Raw genomic sequence first — 11,403 nt, 5'->3', positions numbered from 1 at the left:
CCGTGGCCACTGGCCACGTCCCTCCACCCCGAGGCGGTCACGCTGCACCTCGGACACAACCGGGATCCCGTCCTGGTGTCCCTGCGGGGGAGTCCCCATGGCCAGAGCCACGGTCCCAGCCCCACACCGGCCCCACAGCCCGGTTCCTGGCCCCGCGGGGGCTCCAGGTCCAGCGGGACCACGGCAGGGCCGGTGCCAGTGGGTCCCGTGGCCGGGCAGGGTGGGCAGGGTGGGCAGGGGGCCCGGCAGGCTGCGGCGCGGGCGGCCGGGGGGCTGGGCGGTTATGGACTGAACTCCTGCCTAATGCACCTGATTGGATTTGCAGAATCCAATTACTTGCCCTCGGCCTTTGATAACGAGGTTCTGAGCGACGGCTCCTGTCAACGGCCCCGCGGCAGCCACAGCCACGGCCACTGGCACCCCGGCCCATGGGGACGGGCAGCACCAGCACCCGCAGCCCTGTGCCGGACAGGACCCCCCGGCAGCTCCCCAGCCAGCGCCAGCACCCGCAGTCCTGTGCTAGATGGGACCCCCAGCAGCTCCCTGGCCAGTGCCAGCACCCGCAGTCCTGTGCCGGACGGGACCCCCTGGCAGCTCCACGGCCAGCGCCAGGCCCCAGGGGAGGCAGGGATGCGGCTTGGGGGTGTGGGCGCTCTGAGGACCACCCGTCACGGCCGAGGAGCTGGGTGAGACAGGGACGTGCAGGTGGCTGCAGGGTGACACCGGCCCCGAGCTGCTGGGGGGTTGCTCCCCGCCAGGCATCCCCCCGGCTCCCGCAGGACCCCCTCCTGCTCCCTGCTCCACCTCCCACCCCCTTCCCAGCCCCCCCCCACGCCATCGCACCGCTGAGGGCCAGGGGCTTGGCTGCTGCCCTGCTGGTGTCGGAGCTGGCCATGGCGGGTGCCCCCCACCCGCAGGGCTCCCCACGACCTCCATCCTGCCGGGGAGGTGGGAACACGGGCACCGCCGCAGCCTCCCCGCCGCTCCGGCCCCTGCTCCCAGCCTGCAGGAGCGGCCGGAGCCAGGGCTGGTGGGGGGGTTTGCAGGGTGGCTCGTGCTGCACCCCCAGCCCGGGTTCCCAGCACCCGCTGGGGCAGGGGGGCTGCCCGGACCCCTGGCTCTGCTGTCCCCACCCCCGGGGGCTGCAGCCTGGGGATGCCCGGCTGGCAGCAGCCCCCCAGCAGCTCAGGGCCAGCGTCACCCTCCAGCTGCCCGCATGTCCCCATCGCACCCAACTCCTCCCCGAGGACGCCGCGCAGACGCTGACGGCCACCGTGACGTCCAGCTGGGGCGGCTCCGGCCGTCGAGGCCCTGGGAGCTCGCGGTCCGGTCAGCGGGGCCGCCTCTCGCCGCGCACGGTGCTGCCCGCGCTGCCCCGGCAGCCGCAGCGGCCCCGTCCCGGCCCTCTCGGCGGGTCGGGGTGGGGAGCGCGCCCGCCGGCTGCCACCCGCATCACCCCGCGCACCCCGGCCCGGTGCCGGCGCCCACCCTGGGGCGGGCGGCGGGGGGCACCGGGAGTGTTTCATGCGGTTAAGAAGTGTCTGATTGAGGCAGGAGGCGCCAGCAGCTCCCCCGGGAGCCGCAAGCCAAGGACTGGAGGACCAAATGCAGGCTAAAGTAATCCAATCTGGGCTGGCTTCATCTAATTAGCCCAGAATTAACCCAGCAGCCAGAGAGGAGCTGACTGTCCCTACAGTTTGCCAGCGGGTTTGGGGGGAAGCGGGAGGAAGAAGGGGACGTCCAGCAGTAATGAGATTACGGGGGGGAGCGGGCGGGAGCGGGCAGCTTGGCAGCATCTTGCCGGTGGTAACGTGGGGCCCTTCCAGGCCTCCGCCGCTTAATTGCCGTGCGCTGGCCGGCGCGCGGGGAGCGGGCTGTCAGCGGTGAGGGGCAGGCAGGGACCCGTTTTAATAACTCCTGCCCCGGCAGCAACACCTGAGCCTGGCAGGAGTCCCCGCCGGGGACAGGGACACCGGCACGGCCAGCCCGCGGGGACACAGGGCTGTGAAGCCGCGTGGCTGCATTGGCTGCGACCGGCAGCCCCAGGGCCGCAGGCGCTGCAGGCACGGCGGGGGACGGGGCGAGGGGCTGGGGACGGGGGGGCTGCAGGAGCCCTGGCAGCACCCGGGGTGGCTGCAGGGATGGGCGGTGACACCGATGGGACCCCTGTCGTGGCGCGCGGTGGGGGTCAGGCCCTGATGTGCCCACCCCCTGCCTCCCCAGTCGGCTGTGCCGAGGGCTGGGGTCCCAGGGCGGTGGGGGGGTTGTGGGGCAGTGGGATGCCGGGATGTAGCTCCGGAGGCAGCAGGGCCTGGTGCCGCGGTGGCCGCAGGCAGAGTCTCGTGGCCGAAGGCTGATTTCCTGCCTGGAACCGGGCAAGCACCCCTTCTTCTGCCGTGTCCCCTCCGGCCACCCCTGCCACCCAGGTGCCAGGCCACGCTCCTGCCCCGGTGTGGGGACGCATCCCCTGTGCGCCGCGGGGACCCCCAGGCCCAGCCCCACAGGGCGGGAGGGGGCGCACGCCGGGGGCCACGGGGGTGCGCACCGTGGCTGAGAAACCAGGAGCAGTTTGTGCCGGTGCGCTGGGTGGTCCCAGCTCTCCCAGTGCGGGTGCGCGGGGGTCCCCCTGCCTCAGGCCTTGCTGGCTGCGCGGTGCCAGGCTGGGGGCAGAGCCGGGGGCCAGGACCCTGCCTGGCCCCCCGACCTCGGGCGGCTCTGGGGACGCCGGGAGCAGGCATGGGGAGACGGCCTCGTCCTGGCTGCTGGTGGCCTGAGGGTCAGTGGGCAGACAGGGCCAGCGGCACGAGGACCTGACAGCAGGGGACCCTGGGGGTCCCTGGAAAGGTGACCCCCTGCACCCAGAGCTGGGGTGGCACAGGGCTCGCCGACTCTCCCAGCACCCTCAGCCCTTCCCTGCGAGCCCTCGGGGCTCTCCCTGCCCTGCGCATCCTGGGGCGGCCCTAACCGCGGTGCCGGAGGGAGCCGGGCAGGGGGTCTGCCCCAGCCGAGGGGCTGCGCGTGCTGCCGGCCCCCCGCCTGCTGGGGCCAGCCCCAGCCCCCGGCTGCGGAGCCCTCCCGTCCCTCCAGAGCAAGTGCCCGGTGCTGGGGTCCCACCCTGAGCGAGGGTCAGGGCGAGCGCCCACCCGGCGAGGCCCCGGCTGGGGGTGCCGCCTGGCAGACCCCCGTGGGTGCGGGGCGGACCGTGGCGCAGGCAGGCGCCGTGTCAGCCCGCGCCGCCCCCGGCCCCGTCACCTGCCCCCCAATCCATCTCCTGGGACCGGCAGCATTCCAGCCCCTGGGCACGGCAAACATCTGCCTCCTGCTCCAGGTTTAATTAACCTGCTGCCGCCTCCCTCCCCCAGCACCAGGCATTTCCTCCCCGCCACCGCTCCGGGCCGGGGCAGGCACCGACAGGGCCTGGGCCAACGCCAGCGCCAGTGCCAGTGCCAACGCCAGTGCCCACACCAGCGCCAACGCCAGTGCCGGCTGCACCCCATGGGGCCACGGCAGGCCTGGAGCCGGTGGCTCTCTCCGGGTGGGAAAGCAGGTTTCTCCCGGCACCTGCTGGGCCACAAGCAAGAAATGCAGGGAAACTCCCAGGGCTCAGCCCGGCAGGGCCCCCGGCAGGGCAGGGTCCCGGTGCCGCAGGTCCGAGCGCAGCATCCCCCTCCCCTGATGAGGGGCACGGGGACCCGCACCCACGGCACGGGGCTCCCTGGGGAGCAGCAGGACGGGAAATGCCCCCGGCATGGAAAGGAGCAGCTCCGTGCCTGCCGGGCGCTGCAGTGGGGTGAGGGCACGGCCAGCTCGGCACGGCACGAGAATCGGGCAGGGCAGCGTGAGCCCAGCCTGGGCGGGGATGGAAGTGCGTGTGCACGCGTGTGTGCTAACGCCGTGCAGCCGGGTCTGCGTACGCGTGCGTGCGTGGCTGTGCCAAAGTGTGAGGTGAGTGTGTTTGCACGCGCCGGTGCCGCGTGTGCCGGTGTAGCTGTGCAGTGCCCTGGGGGACGTGCGTGTGTGTGTGTGAGCGTGTGTACACGTGCCCCCGCGCTGCACGGCGTGTCTGCGTGCGTGTGCAGCTGTGCCGCAGGCCGCGCGTACACACGCGTGTGCAGGCAGCTCTGCCCCGCTGGGGGGGTGTTGGTCCCTCGCCACCCCACGCCGCGGGTGAGCGCGCGCCCCGTACGGCCCTGGGCGCCCGCGGCCCCGGAGGAGCTGCGGGTGCAGGACGGTCGCCCCACGCTGCAGCAGGCCCGGCTGCGCCCGGGGCCAGCCGGTGCCCCCGGTGCGTGCGGTGCCCTGGGTCTGCCTGGTGCCCCCGGGACGTGCGGTGCCCCCGGGGTGCGGCAGCTGCGGCTCCCGGGGATGCCGTGATTTACAGGCGCAGGCCCCGGTAATGTCATTTACCCCAGACCGGTGGCGCCAGGGTGGCCGGGCGGCCGCCCCCCCGCCGGCCCCTGCCCCGGAGCCGTGACCCGCCGCCCCGAGCCGCTGCCCGCACGGGAGCCGGGACCCCCAGCCCGGGAGCCGCCGGGACCCACCCGCGGGGCCGCCCCACAGCCGGACCCACCGCTCGCCGCGCGGCTGTCGCGATAGTCGCCGGGAGGCCCGGGCCGCGCTGCTCGCCGCTGGCTGTTACCGGTGGGGCCGCAGCCGGGCCCCCTCCTGCGAGCCAGGTACGAGGGTCCCGACGGGGCCGGTCCGGGCTCCGTGCCCGGGACCGGTGGGTCCGGGGGACCGGGATCCATCGGCCGGGGGGACCGGGATACATCGCCCGGGATCCATCGGCCGGGGGGACCGGGATCTGTCGGCCGAGACCGGCGGGCCGGGGGGGGGCCGGGATCCGTGCCCGGGACCGGCGGGTTAATAGGAACCGCGGGTCCGCGCTACCGGGAACGGCGGGTCCGTGGGAACCAGAGTCCGTGCCCCGGGAACGGCGGGTCGGGGAAACCGGGATCCGTGCCCCCGGAACGGCGGGTCCGGGGGACCGGGATCCATCACCCGGGAAGGGTGGGTTCGGTGGAAACGGGATCCGTGATCGGGGAACGGCGGGTCCGTGGAAAACGGGGTCCGTGCTACCGGGAACGGTGAGTCCCGGGGAAACGGCATCCACGACCCGGGAGCGGCGGCTCGGCGCAACTGGGGTCGGTGTCCCGGGAACGGCGGGTTCCTGGGAACTGGGGTCCGCGCTACCGGCAACGGCGGCTCGGGGGAACCGCGGTCCGCCCGGGAGCGGCGGCTCGGGGCGAGCCCCGGGTCCGTGCCCCGGGAGCGGCGGCTCCGGGGACGGCGCGGGGTCCGTTCGCTCCGCGGTGGGCGGGCTCGGTGCGCCCGGAGAGCGGCGGCTCCGGGGAACGAAGCCTGCGCGCCCCGGCAGCGGCGGGCGTGGTGCCGGTCCGTGCGCCCCGGGATAACGGCGCCGGGGCCGGGCCCCGCTCCGTGCGCCCCGGGACGCGCAGCCGCCTGCGCCCGGGAGGACGGGGCGTCCCCGGCTCCGCCTCGGGCGGGCGAGCGGCGGCCCCGGCCCCGGCGCGCTGGGCGCCCCGACGCCACCGGAGCCTCCGACGGGGCCGCGGGCGGGGCCGGGGCGCGGAGAGGCGCCGGTATCGCGGCGGCTCCGCCGGGCCCCGCGCCGACCCTCCGTTGCCGCGAGCCGGGGGACGTCCGGCGGCTGCCGGGGCGGCGGGGAACCGGGCCGGGGCGCGGCGGGGCCGGGGGGCGTCCCGGGGCCGGGCGTGGCGCCGAGCGCTCGGGGCCCGACGGGCCGGGCCGGCCGCCCCGGGGCCGCGGCGGAGCCGGAGCGGGAGCGGGAGCCCCGGCGGGGCGGGGGCCCGGGGCCGCGGCGGGAGGGGGGGGGGGAGAGGCCCGGTGGCGGGGCGTGGCCCCGGGATGCGCGAGCCCCCGCCCCCCGGGGCGCGGGGCTGTCAATCACGGGGCGCGGCCGCCAATCAGGGCGCGGGCGGCCGGGATTTTGGCAGGTCCAGATGGAGCGGGGCAGAAAAGCGCGCGCCGCCGGGGCCCGCCGCGCACCCGCGCTCCCGCGCCGGGGCCGCCAGCAGCCGCGGGCCATGCCCCGCACCCGGCCGCTGCCCCGCACCCGGCCGCTGCCCCGGAGCCTGCCCCCGAGCCCGCCGCCGCCCCCGGCCCTGCCCCGGGCCCGCGGCGGCCGCCCCGAGCCAGGCGCCCCCGCTCCCGCCGCCGCCGCCCCCCGCCGCCCCCCGGCCATGCCCGCGCCCCGCCGGCTCTGAGCGCGGCCGGGCGATGGAGGCGGCGGCGCTGGCGCGGGAGGGCGGCGGCCAGGGCCCCCCGCCCCACGAGCCCATCAGCTTCGGCATCGACCAGATCCTCGGCGGCCCCGAGCCCGCGGGCGGCGGAGCGGGGCCGGCCCGGGCGGCGGGGGAGCCCGACTACGGGCTCTACGGCGGCGGCTACGGCCCCGCCTGCTCGCTCGGCTCCTACAACCTCAACATGAGCATGAACGTGAGCGTCAACGTGACCCCCGCGCCCGCCGCGCCGCCCGCCGGGGTCATCCGCGTCCCGGCGCACCGGCCCGCGCCCGCCGCGCCGCCCGCCGCGCCGCCGCCGGTGCCCGGGCTCTCGGGGCTCACCTTCCCCTGGATGGAGACGACGCGCCGCATCGCCAAGGACCGGCTCTCAGGTGAGCGCCGCGGGCCGCCTGCCGACGGCTCCCGACGGCTCCCGACGGCTCCGGCAGCTCCGGCCGCTCCGGTGGCTCCGGCCGCTCCGTCGGCGGGGCCCGGCCGCGGTGGGCCGGGGGCCGTGCGCTCCGCCGCTTCCCGCAGCGCGGGGTCCTCGCCCGCCGCCCGCCCCGCTCCGCTCCGCCGGGCGCCGCCGTGCCCCGGGCCGGGCTCCCACCGCCGCGGGAAGCGGCCGCCGTCGGGGCCCGCCGAGAGCGGCTCGGGGCCGGCACAGCCACCGGCGGCTCCGCCGCAGTCCCGCTCCGGCTCCTGGCGGCTCCGGGCAGGGGCCGGGCCGGGGTCCGGCTCCGAGGGGCCGCGCCGTACTCCAGCCCCGGGCTCTGCTCCGTGTCCGGTGCCTTCCCTGGGCCCGGGGGCAGCGGGTGCTGGCTCTGTCCCACCCGTAACGGGGAGGCTGCCCGGGGCTGCGGTGCAGCGGCTGTGTCGGGAGCAGGGTGCGGGGACCCGCCGTGGGGCTGCAGGGCAAAACCCGCCTGGGCTGGGGAGCAGGCGCCCCCGTCCTCTGCATCCCCATCCCCCTGCACCCCTGTCCCCCTGCGCCCCTGTCCCCCTGCGCCCCTGTCCCCCTGCGCCCCCGTCCCCTGCGCCCCCGTCCCCTGCGCCCCCGTCCCCTGCACCCCCGTCCCCTGCGCCCCGGGGAGGGGCAGGCGGGGGGGCTGTGGCGGGGCTCAGACCCACCCGTGCGGGGCTGGGCGCCGGGCACGAGGTGCCGGTGCCGTGGGAGAGGCTGGGGCTGGTGCGTGCCGGGGCCGGGGAGGACGGGTGGCAATGCAGGCGTCGGGGAGGCAGTGCGGGGTCCCGGTGCTGCCGACGGGGCCGGGGGCTGAGCGCTTGTTGTGGGGGCTGGAGCACCCAGTGCTGGGGCGAGGATGCTGATCGCTGCACCCCAGAGAAGGTGCGGGGTGCCGCGGTTGGGGTGCTGGGTGCGGGGGCTGCGCGCCAGGCGCACACAGGTGCCGGGGAGCTCTGGCCTGGCTCGGCTCAGCTCGGCTCTTTCCCAAGATGGCGGCGCTGCCACGTCCGCAGCGCACGGCTCCATGCGGAGACGAGGCCGGGGGCTGCGCAGGGCCGGGGGCCGAGCGCTGGCTATGGGGGCTGCTGGGGCCATGCGGGGCGGGAGGCCGGGGGTGGCGGGGGCCCAGCCCAGGCGCCAGCAGAGCCGGGTTCGCCTCCTGGCCCACCCCGCCATCCCGGCGGTGACGAAGCACCGTCCCCGCGCAGGGGCGGCAGGTGACGTCCCCGTCTCCTGCCTGGCGCCAGTGGCGGGTGGACGAGGCGGCCCCTCCCCGGCACGGGGTCTCCCAGCCGCGGCCATCACTCAGCGCCGCCAGCCTTGGGGTGGTCTGCAGGCTGTCGGCATCTATTCCCGGCGAGGGGCCGCCCTGCGCGGGGCGGGGGCGCAAGGGCCTCCGTCCCCCCGACTGCGCGGCTCCACCTGCGTCAACCGCGTCCGCCCCCGCCGGCGGGCAGGCTGGCCTCCTGCCCGCGCTGTCTGCCTGGGTGATGGCGGGAGGGAGGGTCCGGCCTCACGGAGAGGGTCTGCTGGGCGCCAGGCTGTCCCTGGGGCTGCCGTGGGTCTGCCCCCGCAGGCACGGGGTGCTGGGGCCCCGTGGCAGCCCCATGGGCCCGGCCATGTGCAGCCCTGCCCATGCGGTGCCGGCGATGGCGAGGGCCGTGGGGCCATGGCTCAGCCGTGAGCCGCCGGCAGAGCAGGAGAGGAGCGGGAGCTGGGTGCTGCGCCCCGGCTGAGCTCTCGCCTTCCTCCATACCCCTTCGCTGCCCTCACACTCCCCGTGGCTCTGGCCGTGTCCAGGGCTGGGATGCGGCACACCGGCCTCGCCGTCCCCGGCTTACAGCCTGGCCGTGCAAGGACAGCCCCTTGCCCGGCCCCCATTGCTCCGACGCTGCTGGAGGGAGATGTCAGCCACCTCCTGGTGGCTTCTGGGGCCCTGTCCCCTCCCCGGGAGGGCTGGGAAGCCCCGGCAGCACCATGGAGGCTCCTCTGGGGCTGCGGCAGGGCTCGGCGCGAGGGGAAGGGTGGGTTTGTGCTGCCGGGAGCCTCGCCGGCCCCACGCCGGCCCTGGGACTGGGGCCTGCCCAGCCTCCCCGCCAGTCCCGGTCCTGGTCCCCACCCGCCGGGCTGGGGGAGCGATCCGGCTGTGGTGACGGGGATGGGCCCTCCCGCCACGTCTTGAGCTGCCCTGCGCGCCCCTGGGCTGTGGGAGCGGGTGGGGACGACTCGGGGTCTCCTCCTCCCCTCCTCTCTGCCAGACAGCGCTGGTGGCCCCCCCGGGGCTCCCTGGCCCCCAGCATCCGAGCATCCCCCCCAGGCTCCCCGGCTGTGCCTGCTCCTGCCCTGCCCTCAGCAGGGGCTCTGCCCGGCCCCTGCCCGCGCAGCAGCAGCGATGGGCAGGGTGCTCTGCCCGTGGCTCCCCTGAGCAGCCCCTCACCCCCGCTCTGCCCGCAGCCGCGCTGTCGCCCTTCGCGGCGACCCGGCGGATCGGGCACCCCTACCAGAACCGCACGCCTCCCAAGCGGAAGAAGCCACGCACCTCCTTCAGCCGGGTGCAGATCTGCGAGCTGGAGAAGCGCTTCCACCGCCAGAAGTACCTGGCCTCGGCCGAGCGCGCCACCCTGGCCAAGGCCCTCAAGATGACGGACGCCCAAGTCAAGACCTGGTTCCAGAACCGCCGCACCAAGTGGAGGTAACGGGGCCGGCCCCGGGGCGGCCGCCGCAGCCTCTGCAGCTCCGACCCCCTGCCTCCCTCCGGCAGCCACCCCCCACCGCGGCTGTGCCCCCCGGGAGAGGCTGGGCCGGGCGAAGTGGGGTGCCCATCCCCGCTGCATCCCCTGTGTCCGGCCGGGTGAGGCACGGTGGTGCCGAGGGAGGGACGGGCGGCAGGGCAGGGGCTGTGGGGCATTGCTGCACTGGAGCACGGCAGTGCCGGCAGCAGGATGGGCTGCGGGCAGAGGCGACAGGGCGTTGCTGCATCAGTGCACAGGGGTGCCGAGAGAGGGTCAGGGCTGTGGGGTGGAGGCTGTGGGGCAGTGCCACACCGGCACACAGCAGTGCTGGCAGCAGGGCAGAGGCTGCAGGGCATTGCCAGACCAGTGCAGAGCGGTGCTGAGAGGGATGGGGCTGCGGGGCAGAGGCTGTGGGGCATTGCTGTGCCGGCACGCAGCAGTGCAAAGGGCAGGGGCTGCAGGGCAGAGGCTGCAGGGCATTGCCGCGCCGGCACACAGCAGTGCAGAGGGACGGGGCTGCAGGGCAGGGGCTGCAGGGCATTGCCGCGCCGGCACACAGCGGTGCAGGCAGCAGGGTAGGCTGTGGGGTGAAGGCTGTGGGGCATCGCTGCACGGGCACACAGCGATGCTGGCAGCGGGACGGGCTGCAGGCAGCAGCGGGGCAGTGCCGGACGGGCGTGTGTGCTGGCAGGAGGCAGACGGCGGAGGAGCGCGAGGCGGAGCGCCAGCAGGCCAACCGCCTGATGCTGCACCTGCAGCAGGAGGCCTTCCAGAAGAGCCTGAGCCAGCCGCTGCCCCAGGACCCGCTCTGCATGCACAACTCCTCCCTCTACGCCCTGCAGAACCTGCAGCCCTGGGCTGAGGACAACAAGGTGACGTCCGTCTCAGGGGTGGCCTCCGTGGTGTGAGGTCCCTGGGGAGCTGTGGACGTGCCGGGAGGCGGCGGTGGGAGCCCAGCGGGGTCTGAGCCCAGCACCTCTGCTCCGCGGCAGGGAGGGGGCTGCTGCTTCCCAGGAGCCCCCCCATCGGCAGCCCCCCCATCGGCAGCCCCCTCCCCGCCACAAGCCAGCCCCCTCGGGCCCCCCTCGGCCACCCCACGGCTCCAGGTGGGCGGACGTGCCCCTGCGGTCGGACTCAAAGCTCTGCCGACCCCTGCCTGGAGCACCGCTGTGGGCAGCCCCTTGCCCGGAGCCCCCGGGGAGCCCAGGGCTGGGCCCCCACACCCCGCGGGCCTCTGCACGTCCAGCCCCCCCTCCCCAGGGCCCCCCGCTCCGGGGGCAGCTCCTCGGGTGGTCCCTGCTCAGGACCTGCTGCCCACCCATCAGCGGCTCTCCTGGCCGCGCCAGGCCTGCTCCCCCGGGGTGGCTGCAGCCCCCAGCCCACCCAGGGCCAGCCGAGCGGGGCGTGGGGTGGACCCCCCCCATTCCTGGTGCTGGGAGCCCCCCCCACCCTCCCTGGCAGCCGCCGTGGGGTCTGCACCACCCGCACACACTTGCCTTATCCCCGCCGGAGTTTGCCAGCCGGCTTCCAGCTGCAGCCCCCTGGCTGGACAAGGAGCCGGCCCCGCAGCCCCCGGACCCCCACTGTTGGGACAGACTGACGGACTTGGGCTTGTCTGCCCTGCTGGTTTACCGTCTCCCTGCGGCCCCGGGCCTGGACGTGCCCCCGCAGCACCCCGCGATGAACTGGGGGTGCCCCTGCCTGCCCAAGGATTGCACCAGCCCCCCGAGCAGGGCTGCCCTCGCCCCTGCCCCCCAGCCGCTGGCTCCCAGGACCCCCTTCAGGCGTGACCCACAGCGCACTCGTGGGGAGGCAGAGGGGTCCGCTGCGGGCCGAACCCCCCCTCCTCCAGCAAATGTCTGCCCCCCCCCCCTTACCTTGGTGACCCCCGAGTGTCCCCGGCCTCGGCTGGGGACCCCCTCCCCTGCTCCGGTGCCCT

The 11,403-nt window shown here is 76.2% G+C and overlaps 1 protein-coding gene across 1 annotated transcript; it reads left to right on the top strand.

The window, feature by feature from the left end:
- Positions 1-5,889: 5,889 nt before the first annotated feature.
- Positions 5,890-10,761, top strand: TLX2 (T cell leukemia homeobox 2). Its single transcript, XM_087737002.1, has 3 exons — positions 5,890-6,658; positions 9,187-9,424; positions 10,156-10,761. Exons 1-3 carry the CDS (start codon positions 5,890-5,892, stop codon positions 10,370-10,372), a joined length of 1,224 nt encoding a protein of 407 aa, XP_087593128.1. The 3' UTR covers positions 10,373-10,761.
- Positions 10,762-11,403: the final 642 nt, after the last annotated feature.

The sequence above is a fragment of the Nipponia nippon genome, unplaced genomic scaffold (genome assembly GCF_047370975.1).
Source record: "Nipponia nippon isolate SJK-2023a ecotype South Korea unplaced genomic scaffold, ASM4737097v1 scaffold_6, whole genome shotgun sequence".
NCBI classification, from domain to species: Eukaryota; Metazoa; Chordata; class Aves; order Pelecaniformes; family Threskiornithidae; genus Nipponia; species Nipponia nippon.
Note: the sequence above shows the minus strand (reverse complement) of the source record. Positions and strands in the feature narration are given on the sequence as shown.

Bases quoted from the DNA above. Each gene is read 5' to 3' on its own strand.
- TLX2 (XM_087737002.1), top strand. From the start codon at position 5,890: ATGCGCGAGCCCCCGCCCCCCGGGGCGCGGGGCTGTCAATCACGGGGC. The intron at 6,659-9,186 runs GTGAGCGCCGCG...CTCTGCCCGCAG, and splicing joins CGCCAAGGACCGGCTCTCAG to CCGCGCTGTCGCCCTTCGCG. The intron at 9,425-10,155 runs GTAACGGGGCCG...GTGTGCTGGCAG, and splicing joins AACCGCCGCACCAAGTGGAG to GAGGCAGACGGCGGAGGAGC.